The following is a 21,225-nucleotide window of genomic DNA, read 5'->3' as shown; positions in this document are numbered from 1 at the left end:
GGCCTCACAGTGCCTGGATAGAGGTACTCAAATGTTTGCTGAATGAAAAATAAGTTGTGATATTTAAAAACTTACCCTTTATTTTGCTTAATCCTAGAATCTCTCTTCCCAAGGATACTATATATTGGCAAGTAAATGAAATTGAGGTGTATTAAAGATAAGTATTAATGTGGCCAGTAGAAGAGTCATATTAGAGATTGTTTGAAAGTGTTTTCTATGACTATGGAACAAAATATTGCTAGTTAGATGTTCAGATTTGAAATAAGTTATATCTGGGGGTAGCTGCAGTCACTACCATGCCCCTTTGGGAAGAGAGTTCTGGAAATGTAATAAGATTGGCAGAGCTCAGAATACTTATCTTGCTGCCCATCTTCTACGAGGTTCAAATTTTGGTGATTAATGATACATCCATGCTGAACAAGCAAATGCCAAGTACTGTCCAGGGGAAATGCCTTGATTCACAAAATGTCTTCACTAAAAACTTCAAGATAAATTGAGAGGCCTCTACAAACCAGTGGTACAAACAGTGAGTGGAAAGCAAAGACGGACCTTCATACATGTTTTTATGATATTTGTTCTGTGTCATTATTGAATTCAACTACTTCCTCTGAATATTTGAAGAAGAGGATTATTGACCGTGAAGAAATAACTTTTTTCATTAAATGCCATATTTCAGTTAGCATTTTGATAAAGATGACTTGGCATTTTGGCAACTGAATAAAGAAGAGGGGCCATGGCTAGCACTTGACCAAAAAAAAGAGTATCAAGTAAGTGACATTATTTTCCCTTTGTTCCTAATGGAGGTCAGAAAGCTGGAGTTTTAGCCTTAGCTGTAGGGGTGTACATCCTTTGTCCATACTCTCTTGAAGATCAAATGAAATAATACATGAAATAATAATTCTTAAAATATTGCACCAATGCTTATGGAACCTTTTTGACCTCACAAAGATAGAGGATTATTTTTATTCACATAGGCATTACAAAAGGAATATGGTTACTTCCTTAAAAGTAAAAAAGTTGAATAATTTTTCTAAATACATCTTTTTCTTGAAAGAGAATCTGAGTTGTATTTACCAAGTGAAATAGTCATCTGTTGTCCTTATTCTAGCCACTTGTCTAATTGTGTTTTAAATGTACATAAACAATAATTTGGCAACAGATTCTAGCTGATGACAATCATGATAAATATTCATAGGTACCACCAATATATATTCCTCAGGACAAATGTTTCAGACTTTGGGTTAATAACTATTTTTAGGTTATGAAATAAATTTGGATCAAGATCAACACTTTTTAATGAAATGAAATTTAGCCAAGTAAAAAAATGAATGCATCACACGCAGGAGAGACACACACATACATATCGTAATACGTATGTGAGCACTGGCGGTGATGGGAAATGTCATTCTTCCATAGGTTTTGCTGAAAATGTTTGAAATATAGTACTCTAAAGAGGAAGAAGTGTTGGCTGCCTGCCTCAACCAAAATCGAGTCTTCTCATTTCAGGGTCATCCCTCAGTTTGTTTCATTTCATGGGGAATTTGTCCTGAGCACCAAGCACCAACCAAGGCTGACTCTCCCTACTTCATTCCCAACCCACAGGGAGGGGTGGATTGTGCAAAAAGTGCAAAAAAATTATTCCTTTGAGAACTGGTCTAAAAAGTCTTCATGAAAATAATATAATTAGTAAAATCTGAATTCAGACTACTCAGGTATACATCCTCAATGGCAGTTATAAGGTAGAAACTTTTTTTCTGTAAGATGATTATGTACTGAACCTACAGCACTGCCTTTCATTACGTGGGTACTTCATAATGTTGTCAGACAGATACTTAAAACCGTACTTTAAAAAGGTTCTGGAGAATATCTCACCTGAGGAAATGGCTCTGCTGATGCGAGTAGCACATTTTCTGGCTTTAAATCACAGTGCACAATATTCTTAAAATGTAGATTCCTTAATGCAACAAGTATCTGTTATTGAAGAAAACAGAATTTTTTTCTATTTCTGGAAAAATCACAGCTAAACACCAACTGGACCCCTTGAGTGGTATAATAATTTTAGAAGTCCACTACAGTTCATCAAGATTTAACTAAAAGTGTTATTCTGTTCTTCAAAGTTAACAATTCCCACAATGTTACAATATGTAACATGTAACTTGTAGTTTTTATTATTTTCTAGTTTCAAAAAAAGTTAAAATACCTGTGTGACCATGAATTTAGTTATTCGTTCTGGTAGTCGACTTTTCTCACTGGATAGAATCATCTCCAACATATCTCCATGCAGCTTTTCCATTACTACAAAAACTCGTTCTGGGGTTTCAAACATACATTCCAGGTTTACAATCCCAGGATGGTGCAAATTCTGAAGAGTTGCAGGATATTTATGTGACCAACTTGAGTAAAAGTTTTACTGTGCAAATATTAATATCTAACAATGTGCTGCAATTAATTGTATGGAATAACGGCACAGAAAGCAAAAAATAGCTTAGAAAAATAAATAAAAGCAAACAAAATAAAAAGGATCACAGAATTTGATTTTCCAAGTTCTGTACTGGAGAGTGGATGCACTGAAGGGAAAGAATATCTTCCCAGTTTTTCCAATATAAATGCTCTTGTCCATTACTACTTCTTTTCCTTCCTTCTCATCTTTTTAATCTTCTGATAGTACTCTAATTTTATGCTGTCCATGAATAGGCACCAACTGCCAATCAAAGTTTAGCCAATTACACAGAGCTTTGGTTCTTTGGGGCTGTTTGTGAGGGTCTTAGCTCAAACTGGTAGTTTTGTCTTTAAGGTAGTTATTTATCTAAGTCTTGATCTCGTCGTATTATACCTTGATTTGGTCTTCCCTCTTTTAGGCTCAGCATGTCTTTACTACCATCACCCCTTTTTCTTAAGCACTACTAGGTTAACAGGGTTGGAGAAATACAAAGCTGAATGTGATACTGTATCTGCTAATAAAAAAGCAATCTATCTTAACTGATATTAAAAAAACAAAACTTCTTCAAAAGCAATTTGAGAAGTCAGCCATACACAAAAAACATTCAATGGTTCTTTATTTCTGGACATAAATCTAAATTCCTCTGTGTGGATTTTAATATCTTCAGTAGTCTGGTTTCATTCTTATTCAGTCTTAAATATTGGCCCAAGTGATTAAACTTTTTAATACTTATTAACAGAAACATATTTTTCTTATGCTTTTTTTCCTTACTATGGGTATCTAAGTATGCCAAGAGGGCAAACTTTTTTTCGGCCTATGTGAAGTTGGGCTCCATCTCTAAAATGTGTTTTGAATATACCATCATTTCTCAATTCCCACTGTAATGCCTCCAGTTTAGCTCACGTTACCTCTCTTCCAGACTACTGCAGTAGTTGCCACTGCACTCTATGCAGCACTGCTTATCCCCTGGTACTGTATTACGTGTATATGTGTCTTACTCTGTAGCCTAGTAAGTTCTCTGAGAGCAGAGACTGTGTCTTAGTCACTTTTAGCTCAACTTCTGAATCATGGTTGGTGTTTTAAAAATGTTTAGAAAGTGAATAGCAAATGCAAGATAAATACTGTTTACTAATCAGCTTAAAACAAGTTAATGACATGGTGTTCCAGGTAGCAAAATAAAAAGTGACACAATCTTATAGTAGATACATGAAAGTGAAATACCCCACAGTGGTGGGGCATGATAATGGCAGTAAGCAGAAGATTCAGAACATCATAACTCTGACTGATTTAGAGTTGGAAGTGTGGTTGGCTGTCCCCTATGTTGCAGCTGACTACCTCTTAAGTTTCTTTTTTCCCCCCACCATCCTTGGAAACACATGCATGCACACACAAAAAATAGAAGTATGCTGTAACATAAATTCTTTTAACCACTTCTTCTATTTGTTTAAATGTCCTATTTCCTCTAGAGTCTGTTTTGGTAAATTATACTTTCATAGAGAATCATTTTCTCCAGGTTTTCAAGTTTATCTAACAGAGTTACACAAGATAGTATCTTAAGATTCCCTAAGCCCGGTAAGTCAGGTAGGGTTGTTAAAAAAAAAAAAAAAAAAAGATTCCCTAAAATTTTTTCAGTATTTGTGATCGTCTCTCCAAAATGTTGTTATATCTTCTTATATTGATTCGGTTGGACACTTATTTTATTGTTATCCACTCCCCGCCCCCGCCCAATAATCAACTTTTGGATTTATTATACTAAATTTATTAATTTCCTTTTTTATCTTTGTTAATTCCTTCTGTTTTCCTCAGGTTGACTGTTCATCCTTCAACTTCTTGAGTTAGACTCTTAATTTATTTATGTTCATTTTTTCTTGATTAAATATTTGAGGTTACCAAGATTTCTGTAAGCAGTAGTCCAAAAGCTCTGATATACAGTATTTCCACAATTATTTTCTAAATACTCCAATCTTGATTTTGCTCTCTGATTCAAGAATTAAGACTCAAAAAAAAATTTTTTTCAGGTGGTGGGAGTTTTTGTTTTCTGATTTTATAATTTATTCCTAGCTTTAGTGCATTAAGACCAAAAAGTACTGTTTATTCTACTGTTTTTTTGAATAAATAGGGTACTTATTTGTTTTTAGGGTACAGTGTTCAACATAAACTGGTGAGATCTACCTTATACTGTTTAGGCCTCCTATGTTCCTTTGTCTATTTCATCTGTCATGGACTACTAATGTGCTCCCTGTATGGTCTCTAGTTTTCCTTTATAGATGTTGTTGATGCCATTTGGTTTAGTGTGATTTGCACTCTTCCACCGTTAGAGTGCCCTACTTCAATTCACTTCATGTGTTTTCTCTTGAATTAAATCTTATTAGATCATGACTCCCTTGGCTTTCTTCTATTTGAGAGGAACTAGAGAGAGGCTGTCACGACTGTAGAGCTCAGAAAGAGCCAGCAAAACCAGTTTTTATTGTGGTGCGTCTTCCTGCATTTGCCTGGTCCATTTCCACTGTTTTTGGAAAAACTTCCACCTATTTTGTAGGGCTGAACTCTTTTCTATTTTTGTTAAAGACAGAGTATGCTTTTCTGTTTATCATTTTTCTTGTAGCTTTTGGGTGATTTCCAAGAAGAGAAGGGGAAAATACTGAATTTATACTACAACAGTCAAACTAGAAATTTTGCTCTTAAGTTTCTGAGAACGTTTTCCCCTTTACATAGGGAGCCATGAGAGTGCCTCACCTTTTCTCCCACTACTCTACTACCCTCTTCAGGCAACAGCAAAAGGACATTTGACATTACTATAGCCCTGTAAAATGAAAGTGAAAAATCCCACAGGCGACAATTATTTAATTCTGAAATATTTTCATTCTGAAAATAACCAGAGGGCTATAATAATAAAGTGTTTACATTGTGTATTATCTGGAAATTCCTAAATTCAGTTATTAAGATTTGCAGTTGCTAACATGTGGGAAAAAAGCTTCAGTATTTAGTACAGAGCTGTGTTTGTGATGTGATCAAAGTAACAAGGAGAACTTTTACGTGGAATCTAAAATACGACACAAATGAACGTATCTACGAAATAGAAACAGACTCACAGACATAGAGAACAGACTTGTGGTTGCCAAGGTGGAGGGCGGGTGGGGGAAGGATGGATTGGGAGCTTGGGATTAGCAGGTGCAAACTAATATATATATAATGGATAAAAAACAAGGTCCTATTGTATAGCATAGGGAACTATATTCAATATCCTGTGATAATGGAAAAGAATATGAAGAATATATATATGCATAACTGAGTCACTTTGCTGTAGAGCAGAAATTAACACAACATTGTAAATCAACTATACTTCAATAAAAATTTTTTAAAATGACAAGGAAAAATCAATCCTTATGAATAAATCCTTAATATTTATTTTTTTGCATACTGATTGGATATTGAGAAAGAGTCCAAAATTAGATATGAAAAAAGATCTCTAACAGTATATTCAAACCCTAATGCAGAGTCTGAATGCTGTTAATATCCTATTTTAAAGGTAGCTTTATAGGAGGAGGCAGCCTTGAAGTGACCACAGGTAGCTTGTAGACCACAATCTTTTGATTATCACTCCTCTGAAAAAAAGTGAGGCAAATGTTACTAACAGTGACCAATAATGTAATAAATGTAAAATTAATTACATGTTTATAAGTTTCTTACCTTCTTCTCCAAAGAAGCACAAGTTCAATAGGCTGTGTCTTCTTGAACTTCACCCACAAGCAAATGGGGCTCTCACAGCATTAACTATTATATCATCATGATTTCTTAAATACTATGCAAAAGCTACACAATGAATTAATAAATATTTGCATATTATAAATTAATTATATGATATTCAGAAAAATAAAGCTAAATTTTACTCTTCTAGATGACGTCCAAAAGAGATAAAAATGCTAAATAAAAATACACAGTAATTTATTTTATGGGATTTAAGTCATTGCCAATATATCTTTAAAAATATACCTTAATGGACTAAACTATTATAATGAAACGTGGTGGTAGAAGTATCAAAGTATTTTGAGCTCATGGAGTGATGAATTAAGAATGAAATTTGAGTTTTTTTAGTTTAAGATTTTCCTTAGGAAAATGTGTTCTAAACAAACTACTACCATAATGGCAGTCCTTGTAACTCCTAGATTATTGTAACCTAATGTTGCCTTTAAAAAAAAAAAAACTTAGGGAGTTAATTCAGATGCTCACCAGCCTCTCACTGAGCCAAAAGGTCATAAAATGAGAACGAAGAAAAATGAGAACAAAGAAAACAAAAACCAAAATCTTATCAGCACACTAACTAGACTTGGATTTAAAAGCTCATAAATCAAAAATTAAAACCAATACAAAGCAACTTTTGGGGGATTTTTTTACCTGTAAAATAGCCACTTCATTACGGAGCTGACTCTCCTGTTTTGTGGGGAATCTCATCTTATCAATTACTTTAATAGCCACATCCCTTCCAGTCTTTCTGTGTTTTCCTATTTTTAAAAAAAGTACAGAAAAGAAAGAAGACACAAATTGACATCCCACATACAATACAAAAGCTTTATCAGGAAGTTATCCACAAACTGCAATTGATATGTATGTATTTTTGTATTTCTTTTTTTCAGCTCATTTTGTTCTTTCTCCATCACTAACCTTTAATTTTAAGAAATAAATTATATTTTCCCTTATAGTAATTGCCCCTAATAAAGGCTGTTTCATTATTTGAAACAGCAGGAAATTTGAATGAACCTGTTTGCTGAAAAATAATCCACTTTATTAAAGAAATGATAGTTAAATATGTGACTTAGTCTTTAAAAATTCTGTCAAGATAGAAACATCGTACCAATTCATTAATTTTATTCTAGGTTTACTGGATCAGCACAGAGTGACTTAACTATACAGCCTTCAGGCAGAAAGGCCAACTGGTCTCAGCAAGGAATGAAAGGGTTTAACATTACTTTCCTTTTATACCATGTTTCATAGCTTATAAAGTACTTTTATATATATTAGGTTTAATGAATATTAAAAATCCTGTGAACTATGCAGGTCAGGTTTTATTAGCTCCATTAAACTGATGAAGATACTGAGGCACAGTGAGGTTAAATGACTTTGCCAGTGGAAGTCACAGAGCTGGATAAGATTCCATGTCTTCAGACCTGATACCATTCATGCCAATAGGAGACAAACGGTGCCATTTGTGTGAGAAAACCAGTGGGGCATGTACTTCAATAAACAAACTTTCATAGTCCAACATAAACTTCAAACCATTTATTTTTCCCAAACATCTTTATGTGTAATCTACAAGAAAAGATAAAGACTATTGTGAATTTTCTTATTCTGTTACTTTTTAAAGTTCTTAGTTTAAATTAAGGAATTAATACTCAGTTATAGTGAAAAGGGCTTAGCTAAATGTATGTAGGTTAACCTTTGAGAAAAACACCACTTGACGAAACTGTGACAAGATGTTAACAGCTGGTAGATGTTTTTAAATTTCATAATTTTTCTATGTTATCTACAATATGCAAAAGGCTGTAGTTGCTTACCTCCATAGACGATACCAAATTGGCCTGAACCAAGCACCTCATCTGCAAAGATCTGGTAAACAGTACTGATGTCCTATTTAGGGAAAAAGTAAGCAGTGTTATTACCTCTATGAAATAATGTCAACATCTCAGACTCTTTTCATTCAAATATTTAAATACATTTTAGTTTTTATGATTGACAGAACTAATTTTCACAAAATATTTTATGAAATATAGACTTTCTATGTCCTAAAAAAGCCCAACTTTAATACAATGACTCAATGCACAACTATAATGTATTCTGTAAGAAGACCCTTGGGAGAAAAATGCTTTGAATTAAAAAATATATTTATTGGGCTTCCCTGGTGGCGCAGTGGTTGAGAATCTGCCTGCCAATGCAGGGGACACGGGTTCAAGCCCTGGACCAGGAAGATCTCACATGCCGCAGAGCAGCTAAGCCCGTGAGCCACAACTACTGACCCTGCACTCTAGAGCCTGCAAGCCAAAACTACTGAGCCCACGAGCCACAACTACTGAAGCCCGTGTGCCTAGAGCCTGTGCTCTGCAACGAGAAGCCACCGCAACGAGAAGCCCGCGCACTGCAACGAACAGTCCCTGCTCGTCGCAACTAGAGAAAGCGGCACACAGCAACGAAGAACCAAAGCAGCCAAAATATATATATATATATATTTATTTATTTAAGTAGTGATCTATAATAAGTAAATTAACATAAAAAATTAAGAACAAAGTTTTACCTACTGTACCATTAAAGAGATTTGCTATCTTTGATTTGAAAGAAAAACTCAAAGGTTCATATTATTGAGATCAGGCTAATTTTAAAGACTGATGAAAAGAGTATGTGTAGCTCAAATCCACTCCTCTATCTCCTCCCTTCCGCCCCTCCCTTCCATCTTCCTTTTTCTTCACTAGTGGTTGTCGCTGTCAGAGAGCTCCTGGAAGGCGCCTGGCAACGCTCCCCACAGGTCTTCAGTCAAGGTCTGTCTTTTGTTTGGGTATGTGCTACAGTCTCCATGAAGCCAGGGACTACACCTGTCTCGTTCGGTGTTACATTCCCAGACAGTGTGGGTCTCACGGCAGTCACGTGACTGGATAAACCAAGTCTCCTAGGCCTCATTCCCTCATTGGTAAAGTGGATATAATAACATCGATCTCACTGGATTTTTAAGTGAATTAAATGAGAATATATACAAAGTGTCAAATCCAGTGCCTGGCATATAAAAATCAGTAATTCTGGGCTTCCCTGGTGGTGCAGTGGTTGAGAGTCCGCCTGCCGATGCTGGGGACACAGGTTCGTGCCCCAGTCCGGGAAGATCCCACAGGCCACGGAGCGGCTGGGCCCGTGAGCCATGGCCGCTGAGCCTGCGCGTCCGGAGCCTGTGCTCCGCAACGGGAGAGGCCACAATAGTGAGAGGCCCGCGTACCGCAAAAAAAGAAAAAAAGTAATTCCACAAATCCTAATTTGTTTAAATTAGGTAATCGTAAGTAAGCTGAATTCTCTGGGACTGGTCTTCTTATCTGTAAAACTGAAATGAGAAAACGTCTTTCTCTCCCCAATAATCTGGTACCTATTCTACCTACCCCTAGGACAAGAGAGACACGGATTAAATCTCACTGAAACCCTCTATCTCTCATAGCACTACTGGATATCAGTCTTCACTGCAATCTTAGAAAATCCAACAACATTTACATGTTATAGAGCAATAACAGCTGGATGCCCCAGTTAAAGAATAAGAGATTTTATGAGAGAAATTTATACATAGCTAATGAACAATCTTCTGACTTCTTTTTCTAGGCTATTTTCTTTCTAATCCAGGGGTTGGCATACTATGGCTTGTGGGCCAAATCCAGCCTGCTGCCTCTTTTTGTACAGCCCCTGAACTAAAAGCAGTTTTAATTTTTTTTAACAGTTTTAATTTTTAAATGGTTAAAAAACATCAAAATAATAATGTCTTGTGAAACATGAAATTATATGAAATTCAAATATATGTGACCACAAAGTTTTACTGGAAAACAGCCATGCTTATTCCTTTAAGTATTGCCTACGGCTTTCTCATGACAACGGCCAAGTTGAGTTCATAACTGTATATGGTCTGCAAGGCCTAAAATATTTACTTCTATCCCTTTATAGAAAGTACGCTGATCCGTACTGTAATCCCCCACATGTACCTACATACACCAGCTGAAGTGAGTCTTGACTCTTCCTTAAAATCCTGCATTTCCTGCTTCTCTGTACTTGCATGAAATGTTCCCCCAACCTCTCAACACTTGTGTCAAAACTCTTTTCCATCCTCTTAGGCATATTTCAAGTTGTACTTCCTTTGAGAAGCTTTCCCGGCTCTGACCCAGAAAGAAGTAGCCTCTCCCTTCTCTTTGAACTAGTCTATCACTTTGTGATATTCTAATGTCACTTACAAAAAGTTAACTTTATTTTCATAATTTAAAAGGAAACTGCCTCAGTTTCCTTCATAAAGCAGAACTCCTCAGGGAAGTTATCACCCACACAGCCTAGCCTAGTGTCTTTAGGCAAACTGCGCAACACTTTGGGCTATAAACTTATTTTCCTAATAAGATTTTCACATTTTATTTTCCTTAATCACCCAATTGCATATTTTAGCTGTAATGTTTACTCACCACATTCTCCTGGATCTGACAATTAGATACAGAGATACTGGTAGACAAATCTTCTGTAAAATATAAGAATGATGTATGGAAAAAAAAACTGTTAGTCCATAACTTAGTAATAATAGTTACTGACATGTGAATGCTCACAATATACTAAATTTTAAAAAACTAGCTAACATACACTTAATATAATTACATTCATTAAAACAAAATTAAAAAAACAATTTATCCATATACAATACTAATCCATCAACAGGAAACTGGTTAAATAAAATATGATACGTCCATACAAAAGAATACTATCTAAACATTTAAGGATGTAGGGCTATAAGAACTGAGTCAGAAAGCTATTTATGACATTATTAAGTTAAAAAGGTAAGTTGCAGTGTAGTGGCATTTAAATCGAAAACAAACAAAATATGATTACTTCTGGTGAGTGAGAGAGGTGGGGTTGAGGAACAAAGATTTAATCCTTATACACTTTTAGACTGCTTGCATTTTAAAAAATGCATAAAAAGTATTACTGTCATAATAAAAAATAAAAACATATCTATATACTGACATTGAAATATATCTGATATAAAATAGTTGATGAAACCAAGTTGTAAAGATCACACATCTTTTACGACAAAAATGTATAATACATTTTTGTGTGAAAATAAAATTGTAACAATGTAGTATAGACTCCCCTCCCCACAAACCATCCCCAAATCAAGACATATACACCAAACTATTAATAATGGTTTTCTGAGGGGGGAGATACGTGATTGGGAATAGGGGGATGTGTCACATGTGTATACGGAGGAATTTCTCATATTACATATTTCTATAAAGTTTAAATGTCTGTATTACTTTGGTAAACAAAGGAAGAAACTGACAAGAAAAAGGAAAAAGGGAAATTTGGAAAGTAAGCAAGAGACTAGTTGTCAAAAATCTAGAATCTCAGTGACAACTCAAAGATATGAAATTTCCTTCATAATCCCAAATATAAAAATGTAAAACTTCATTAAGAAGGAAATATAAGCAACTATACATCAAAAATAAGTAAGATGACTGTGGAAAAACTCCATTTTAAAATATTAGGCCAATTTTAAAATATTTTTAAAAATCCAAAAATTAAATATTAATGAAACAGACATAAAAGGCACAGCATCAACTAAATTAATGGGCCTAAAACTCTGCTTTTCAGTAGTTCCAGTTTCCTAGTTTAAGTCAATATTTTATTTTCTTTCGAAGGCCTCCACTGTCTAACTTCACCCAGTTTTAATTTCTGTTGCTTCCCAGGAGAACTCTACTCTAGACACGTTACAAGGACAGCAGCAGCAGCAACACAGTAATAGTTTCACTAATGGGTCAGGAATGATGCGAAGTGCATCATATGCATTTATTATCATTTCCCTTTCAGATTAGAGAACAGAAGAGGCCAAGATCATGAAGCTAGTAAAGCAGCAGAACTGGGCTTTCATCCTCCAGAGTTCTCACTCTTAGCCCTTCTGCAACCTGTTTTTAGGGACTCTTAACCCTAGGAAAGAGGTCCATGGATGGGCTTGAGAAGGTCCCTAAATCCAGTTATATATAAAATTTGTGTGTATGTGCCCGCATTATTTTCTGGGGGAAAAGGCCCATGGTTTTAATTAGAATATCAGACAGTTCTGTCTAAAATCCCCTCAAATTTAAGAAGCACTGTGGATATCCATTTATTCAACCTTTAGGAATCAACATTCAACACCAAACATTTTCATGGTCATTACCCTCATCCCTTTGATCACACCTGTCTCCTCAACACCAGTGACACCCCCTCCACCCCTCCCAGGTTAGCTCTGCCTATCCTAACTTACTTGAGATCCAAGGTCAAGGTTCAAATCAGGCTCCGCTATCATGAAGTCTCTGCTTACTCTTCCTATCCATATCTGAGTTCCTCGAGAAATGCACTACTCATTTTTGCACTCTACTGCTTTATGCTACCATCTAACACTTATATACGTTATGTCCTACTTCCCTTAGTAGCTTTTAAATTTTCTGTGTTTCTTTCGTATTCTAGCTCAGGGCGTAGCATAATGCCGAGAACAGGCATACCAAGTAGCATAGCTGAACTGAAATAAAGAACATTTAGAAACTGGTTGAGGGAACTCCCTGGAGGTCCAGTGGTTAAGACTCAGCACTTTCACTGCCGGAGCCTGGGTTCAATCCCTGGTCGGGGAACTAAGATCCCGCAAGCTGTGCAGCGCAGCCAAAAAAGAAGAAAAAAAGAAAATGGTTGATACCTCTTTCAATTTAAATATTATTTGTCTAATGAATGAATGATGTTTCCCCATAAACAAAATAATGCCAATGGAAGGGAAAGTGACATTTTACTATGGCTTTCTGATTAAGTGTTCACTTGAACCTTTATCAAATTTAGGTTTTACTTTATAAATTTTGTTAGTGCAAAGGACATGTGTTTCAATATTTTTTTAATGTTTCTGAATGTTTTAATTCAGTTAAAAGAAATACAGCATTTCTGACTTCACAGATTTCCTGAGTATGTGAACTGTAACACTTTATAGCCTGAAAATCCCACCATGAAGCAAAATACTAATACTAGTAGTTTACTCAACACCTTATGGTTCTCTTTCATTTAATGCTGACAACCCTATAAAGTAGGTACTATTACAGAGAACGAAAGTACTTGCTAAGATCACATAACAGGTTGGCAGAACCAGAATTTAAATGTAGTGACACTGACTCTGGAACCTAGCTCTGGGGATTGTATACATATACTATAACCAACATAATTTTATAAAGGAATTAACTAATGGTATTGGTTACTAAAAATGAAGCTTAAAATGAGCATTAAAAATAAATACAGAAACACAACTACACCCACAAAATGCTTAAGAACCAAAGGGGGAAAAAAGCCATCAACAAGCTTATTGCTTACTGTGATCTTTCCCTTGCCCTGGAGAAGTACAAACACTTGCTTGAGGGGTAACAGGCATGAGAGCTTGGCGAATTGCTTTTTCCCAGCTCTGTGCTACGTCAAGTCCCACTCCAGTGGCAGCAAGAACAGGATTGTGAGAGCTGTCCCCACTGTTCTCGCCAACAAAGTATACCATAGTATCAGTGATGATTTCAAAACAGTGTGGGTTGCTGCCTTGTGAAATGTTCATGAAATCTTGTGGGGAAGATATGCGAAGAATCTCTGAAAGTGGAATTTCCTGAAGCAAAAATTAAGCATTATAAAATATGAATACATCTTTTTTTAATTTTCAAATACACTAAACATCAAAGATATGTGTTTCTAGTGAATACCATTAAGACAAACACAAGTACGTGACACATGGGACATACAGTCAAGTCTTAATGATGGTATCTGCTTTGAATGATCTGCATGTCCATCAATGCCAGAGGCAGAGCATGGGGTGTAATAATCAAGCTAGTGATTCAGGCCTGTAGCAGATCATTAGAATGAAAGGAAGGAAAGGATTTAGGAGGGCAATTGCCACTACACTTGTCATTTCCCAGTTTTTATTGAATCAACTCAACAGCTACTACTCTACTGGCTATCTGCAAGATACAGCCCCAAAGGAGTACGAAACAGAAATAACAGCAGCAAAAGAAGAATGTTAGTGTTAAGTTATTCAAGCACTCCATTTTGGTTCTGTCTATAACTGTAACAATCATTTATGTTTAGTCCCCTTCCTAAAGCAAAAAGCTTATTTAAAAAAACCCAACCAGTTCAAAGCTATTCACTAGTTTCTATACTTTTTCTTACTGATACAACTGCTACACTGACAATTTTGTTGGGTGTCAGTCTGTGACACGGCAAAATGTGAAGCAAGTCAAGCAAAGAGGACTATACAAAGGAAAAGAAGAGCCAAAGGAAGCATCTAAGAACTGGGGTCTAAGGTAAAATGGAAGATGGGAGAAATGCCGAATACCACATTTGCCTCTTCTGGACCAGCAATGATCATGGGACTTTCTTAACAGTCTAATCTAAATCATAGTATAGTCATCCCTCAGTGTGCAAGGGGGATTGGTGCCAGGACTCCCCGTGGATACCAAAATCCACAGATGCTCAAGTCCATTGTATAAAATGGTTAGGCATCCACAGATATGGAGGACCATTTGGTACCCAGAAGATAAGCAGCAGCAACCTGACAGGACAAAAACAAACACGCAACAAAAACAACCTTTGGTAGCAGGGCTGTTATGGGGGGTGAAATGGAGGGGTAGAGGACAGTTGCTTCAACAAGGAACTTAACAGTGACTTCTATAAACTACATTAGGAACAGTTGTAATAGGTATAAGCCAATATAACAATTAATAAATATTATTTGGATATATTTGGAAAACATACAGTATTTTAATGTACATATTTTTTTAAAGATGTGAAATCTTTACCTTATAATACTTTGATCCCGATTCGTTTTGAAACAATGTTAGACATTTGCTGTCCAGTCTCCAATAATGCCTCTTTCTCTATAAAGAGCATAAAACTGTGAGGTTCAAAAGTAATGATTCCTCCAAAGTGCCTGAACTTTCCTTTCCCTTTCATTTCTATCCATAAGTTTGTACTTTTGAATAGGTTTAAAATTCGTGCGGTTCAAAATTAATTAAAGAGAATTAATTAATTAATTAATTAAAAGGATATATAGTGAAAATTATACTTGCATCATCACTCCTATCTCACTCCCACCCTTACTCCAGGCAAGCAATGTTATTAGGTTTTGGGGATTCCTTTGCAAGAATCTTATGCGTGCATACACAGATACATATGTATTGCACACACACAGATATGTAATTTACCTATAGGTTAAATATCTAAAGGTTGGCTTACTGGGTCAAAAGATACATGCACATGTCATTTTACTTGACAGTGTTAAATTATCTGGCACAAGATTTGATCGAATTTACAGTCTCATCAGCAAACATGCCTAACTTGCTCAAACCTTCACTAATGCAGCATGTTACTAGACCTTTTGATCTTTTGCTACAGTGCTAAATAAAAATTGGTATTTTGGTAAAATTTTAAATTGTATTTTTTATTAAAAACGAGATCAAGATCTTACATTTAAAAGTCATTTGTATTTCCTTGTCTGTGAATGTTCATATTCATTGCCCATTTTTCTACTGTATTCTGGTCTTTTTTTCCACTTGTTTAATAATATTCCATTGTCTGGATGTACCACAGTTTATTTATCCACTTACCTACTGAAGGACATTTATTACTTCCAGGTTTTTGGCAATTATTAATAAAGCTACTATAAATATCCATATGCAGGTTTCTGTATGAACATAAGTTTTTATCTCCTTTGGGTAAACAGCAAACAGTACAACATATGGATCACATGGTAAAAGCATTTTAGTTTTGTAAGAAACTGTCAAACTGTCTTCAAAAGTCGGCAATACCATTTTTGTGTTCCTACTAGCAGTCAAAGAAAGTTCCCGTTGCTCTAATCTTGCCAGAATTTAGTGTTCTCAGTGTTTAGGTTTTTGGCTATTCTAACAGGTGTGTAGTATGTCACTGTTTTAATTTGCATTTAATTTGCCTGATGACATATGATGTGGAGCATCTTTTCATATTCTTATTTGCCATCTAAGTATCTTCTTTGGTGAGGTACGTGTTAAGGTCTTCGGCACACTTTTTAATCAGGTTATTTGTTTTCTTACTGTTGAATTCTAAGAGTTTTTTGTATATTTTGGAGAACAGTCTTTTATCAGATGTCTCTTTTGCAAATATTTTCTCCAAGTCTGTGGCTTGTCTTCTCAATCTTTTAACATTGTCTTTTGCCGAGCAGAAGTTTTTTATTTTAATGAATCCAGTGTTATCAATTATTTCTTTCATAGATTGTGCATTTGGTGTTATACCACCAGACCCGCTTTGAATCTCTACTGCTCTACCAGTTTATAAAAATAGTACATTAAATATTCCACCTTTGAAATACTCTTTACAAATGTAATGATAGTTCCAGTACTATGATGTCTTAATATATATCTCATTCTCATTTTGATTTTAAAAATGCACAAAATAAAGCACATAACAAAGTTTCACTACCATAATAAAATGCCTGTGATTACTGACCAGGGTGTCCCTGCTGGTGTAATGGACCATCCACCCTTCCTTCACCATCGTGCTGCTCTTCCTCTTTGTGTGCTTGATGGATTGTACGACCCTCATTAGCGGAATATTATTGCTTGTTGATGGACTAAAAAATATTTTAAATTTATGACAAATATTTACAACTTCAACTTAAAAAATCATAAATACTGTAAGCTCATCAAGCCCTTTTAAAGATAATTAAGCTAAAATTCTTCAAAATATCTTAGGAAGATAAACAATGGCTTAAGAAGAAGAAAATAAATTAATCCTGTTATGATGATACATAGTTAATTTATAAAAGACTAAGGTAATACTGTAAGTCATCATTATTTGTCATCACATTTTTTTGGAGGGTCACAAAACATAAGAAAACAATGAGGGACTTCTCTGATGGCACAGTGGTTAAGAATCCGCCTGCCAATGCAGGGGACACGGGGTCAATCCCTGGTCTGGGAAGATCCCACATGCCGCGGAGCACCTAAGCCCATGCACTACAATTACTGAGCCTGCGCTCTAGAGCCTGCAAGCCACAACTACTGAGCCCATGCACCACAACTACTGAAGCCCGCACGCCTAGAGCCCATGCTCTGCAACAAGAGAAGCCACCGCAGTGAGAAGCCTGCATACTGCAATGAAGAGTAGCCCCGGCTCACCGCAACTAGAGGAAGCCTGCACACAGCAACGAAGACCCAACACAGCCAAAAATAAATAAATTTATTAAAAAAAGAAAAGAAAAGAAAACAATGAATAGAGCAGAAAGAATCCTCCCCATTTGGAAAATCTGGAGCCTGGGAGAGGGTCTCATTTGGGATTGCTGCTAGAAATCTTCCTACCCTAGGCAGCATGATAAATTTTATCACAAAGTAGTATATCCTATAGGCTGTATCTATAAAAAACTGAATTTCTATAAACATAGGAAGATATTTAAGTCTTATAATCTGGTAGCATTTTTACAAAGTGCTAATAGATTAATTGTAATATGAGAACTGTCCCCAAATTCATCACCATCATCTTTGTGCAACATTCTCAGATATAGATTCTTACTGGTGTTTCCAACATCAGGTAATCTGCCTGTGTGAAGAAATTGGTTGCTTCAACTGATGGTTCAATTTTGGCACTTTGTGGTGGATGCTCTACAGCTAGATATCATATCTAGACTCTATTTAAATAAAGCATTCTCCTCTTTAAGAAAACAGGATTCTCATACCTTCCCATCTTGAGTGGATAGCAAGAATAATATAATTTATTTCAGAAAAATACTGTGGTACATGTAAAAGTATTAGGCACAATTTAACCAATTTTAAATTACATTTTAGGTCCCACTTAAAGAGATGTGGCTTGTTCTTTCTTAACAGAGCTCCTGGACTGACCCTGCATTTGGAAGTAGCTTGCAATCCTTACACACACGTTACCTGATTGTTTTAACAGCTTCTTCATCTCTTTCCACATCAAGATCAGATGGATCCAGGAAGAACATTTTATCTTCTGGGGGAGATGGTTCCTCTGTGTCATCCAAGCCCCGACTACCATCACTGTTCATGTCACTACTGTCAATATCCATTGGTATATCTGTATCTGTTCCCAGAGTAGAAGGTTCTGGCAAAGTTTTAAATGAATTCAGAATTTTATATTAATGGAATATCAATACACCTAAACAGAGACAGTGTATTAAATGTGAAAAAAAGTTTTAAAATTCTTGAATGAAAATATAGAAAAGTATTTTTATGATTCAGGATAAAGAAATATTTCTTAGGACAATATAAAATGTACAAACCATAAGGCAGAAAATTAATTTGATTGCATTATAATTTTAAATTCTGACATGCCGAAAGATACTAGAAGCAAAGTAAAAGATTAGCTAACACTATTACACATCTAGTCAATTGATTTTCTGCAAGGGTCTAAGACAATACAATGAAGAAAGAATAAATAGTCTGTTCAATATATGGTGCTAGGACAACTGGACATCTACATGCAAAAAAAATGAAATTGGAATTCTTCCTTAAACCAATTATAAAAATTAACTTAAAGTGGATCACAGACCTAAATGTAAGAGCTTAATCTATAAAACTCTTAGAAGAAAACATAGGAGTAATCTTTGTGACCTTGAGTTAGGCAAAGCCTTCTTAGATATACTACCAAAAACCTAAGTGACAAAAGAAAAAAATAAATAAATTGGACTTCATCAAAATTAAAAACTTCTCTGCTGCAAATGATACCTCAAGAAAGTGAAAAGACAGCACACAGTGTGGGAGAAAGCATTTTCAAATCATATATCAAATAAGGGACTTGTATCCAGAATACTTAAAGAACTCTTACAACTCAATAATAAAAAGATAAGTAACCTAGTTAAATGAGCAAAGGACGAGAATAGATATTTCTCCAAAGCAGATGTAAAAATGACTAATAAGTATATAAAAAGATATGCAATATCTGGGAAATGCAAATCAAAACAACAATGAGACATCACTCCATACTCACTAGGATGGCAATAATCAAAATGACAGACAATAACAAGTGGTGCAGGATACATAGAAATTAGAATCCTCATACACTGCTGGTGGGAATGTAAAATGGTACAGCTGCTTTGGAAAACAGTTTGGCAGTCTTCAAAATGTTATACACAGGGTTACCATATGACTCTACAGTTCCACTACTGGCTATCTACCCAAGTGAAAGGAAAACATACGTACTCATCAGTACTCAAGTGTTCATAGAAGCATTGTTCATAATAGCTCCAAAGGAGATACAACTCAAAGGACCATCGACTGACTGGTGAATGGATAAATAAAATGTAGTCTATTCATGCAAAGGAATATTATTCATAAATAAAAAAAGAATGAAGTATTGATACATGTTACATGGATGAACCTTGAAAACATTATGCTAAATGAAAGAAACCAGTCACAAAAGACTACACATTGTTTGATTCTATTTATATGAAATGTCTAGAATAGACAAACCCATAGAGATAAAAGCTGATTTAGTGGTTGCCAGGGCTAATGGGGAAGAGTGGATGGGAAGTGACTACTAATAGGTATGGAGTTATTTTCAGGATGATGAAAATGTTCTAAAATTAGATTGTAGTGATGGCTGCATAACTGTGAATAAACTAAATGTGTGAACTGTAAGGTATACAAATCATATCTCAATAAAGCTGACAAAGAATTAGAATATATAGCATATGAACAGGTAACTTATAGGGTAAGAACCCATAATTAACCAGTAAACATCTGAAAGATGCTCAAACTCATTAATATAAAGACAAACGCACATTAAAATAAATAAAATAGTATTTCATATCCATTTGTCAAAAGGTAGAGAAGTACAAAAATACATGAACTAGATAAATCTAGAAAAGACTTTAATCATTGAAAAACTGCATCAATTCCAAGCAACTGAAATGAGAAAACCAATCATGTTCTGTCAATGGTGTTAAACAGCAACCACAGAAAACATGCCATAAGAGAAAATGTTAAATTCTTAAGGAGTTTAATTTCCACTCCTTATGCTTTTCTTCTACAGAACTACTTACATTCAATTTTTACTAGTCATGTAAATGTTACGGAAAAATTATGTTGAAAGTTTAGAGTCATTACTCCTTCCTTCCAAAAACGGTAATCACTTTGCATGATATAATATTGAAAAGAGAAAACAAACAAACGAAACAAAAAAAAAATGGTAAAAAGCAAAAATGTTTCGCTAATGATTATTTGATGGAGAAAGAGAAAGTGAGACAGTACATTAAGTTCTAAAAGACTATGGACTAAGAAACCAGACCATATGGGTTCAAATCCCAACTCTACCACTTATTGGTTGTATTTTGGGGCAAGTTATTTAATTTAATGTTTTTGTGTCTAAGTTTACTCATCTGTAAGTCCTTATCTCAAAAGGTTGTTCTTAGGTTTAAATGTCAATATATGTAAAGAGTTTAGAACAGTGCCTGGCATACAGTAAGCAATCAATAAATACTAGAAATATGAAATAGTTCTAAGAACAGCAGGGTTATAAAATAAGTATTAAAGATAAAAGAGGATATGCAGCACCACTGGCCACACTAGACTACAGAGTGGTAGGTGGTTAAAGGTAAGACGGAAAGGTATAATTAAAAGTATACTGTTACTGATCTCCGTATTTTGCTTGATTATTAAATCAGAAAAAAGTCAAAGTTAAAAAACAAAGTAAGCAAAATAAAATATGCAAATATAACCTTATACAAAGATAATACACAAAAGAATTGTGATCTTTTCTGGAAATTAAGAAAAGGACTTTTACCTCCATTGAAAGTAACCTCTCCAAGGCAGTCTCTTGGTACTTTTGATGCACATCGTTTATGGCAGTTGAATTTACAATCTAAAATAAAATATTCACCTTATTAATTTATATAAAAATGTCAGGCAGTATCAGAATATGGTTAAAGACTTTCTTTACTCACACACAGAGTATTATTAATAATGATGATGAGATAATAAAGATTTCCTCTACTAAGAACTCAGGCTTTGGATTAAAGGTCTGGTTTCAAATTCTGA

General features: G+C 35.0%; 1 protein-coding gene across 6 annotated transcripts in view; it reads right to left on the bottom strand.

Moving 5' to 3' along the window:
* Window positions 1–21,225, bottom strand: part of PRKD3 (protein kinase D3) — a 76,258-nt gene that overhangs the window by 5,942 nt on the left and 49,091 nt on the right. For 5 of the 6 annotated variants that reach the window (XM_060169894.1, XM_060169895.1, XM_060169898.1 and 2 more), the window contains 10 exons: window positions 20,972–21,049; window positions 18,109–18,292; window positions 16,679–16,802; window positions 14,998–15,075; window positions 13,535–13,811; window positions 10,624–10,676; window positions 7,993–8,065; window positions 6,836–6,942; window positions 2,201–2,362; window positions 1,873–1,971 (listed from right to left, as the gene is read on the bottom strand). In XM_060169894.1, coding sequence (XP_060025877.1) covers window positions 1,873–1,971; window positions 2,201–2,362; window positions 6,836–6,942; window positions 7,993–8,065; window positions 10,624–10,676; window positions 13,535–13,811; window positions 14,998–15,075; window positions 16,679–16,802; window positions 18,109–18,292; window positions 20,972–21,049 — 1,235 coding nt within the window. The remainder of the gene's footprint in view (window positions 1–1,872; window positions 1,972–2,200; window positions 2,363–6,835; window positions 6,943–7,992; window positions 8,066–10,623; window positions 10,677–13,534; window positions 13,812–14,997; window positions 15,076–16,678; window positions 16,803–18,108; window positions 18,293–20,971; window positions 21,050–21,225) is intronic. The other variant, XM_060169896.1, reaches the window with a different exon arrangement.

Source organism: Lagenorhynchus albirostris, chromosome 13 (assembly GCF_949774975.1).
Source record: "Lagenorhynchus albirostris chromosome 13, mLagAlb1.1, whole genome shotgun sequence".
NCBI classification, from domain to species: Eukaryota; Metazoa; Chordata; class Mammalia; order Artiodactyla; family Delphinidae; genus Lagenorhynchus; species Lagenorhynchus albirostris.
This window is presented reverse-complemented; position numbering and strand designations above follow the sequence as displayed.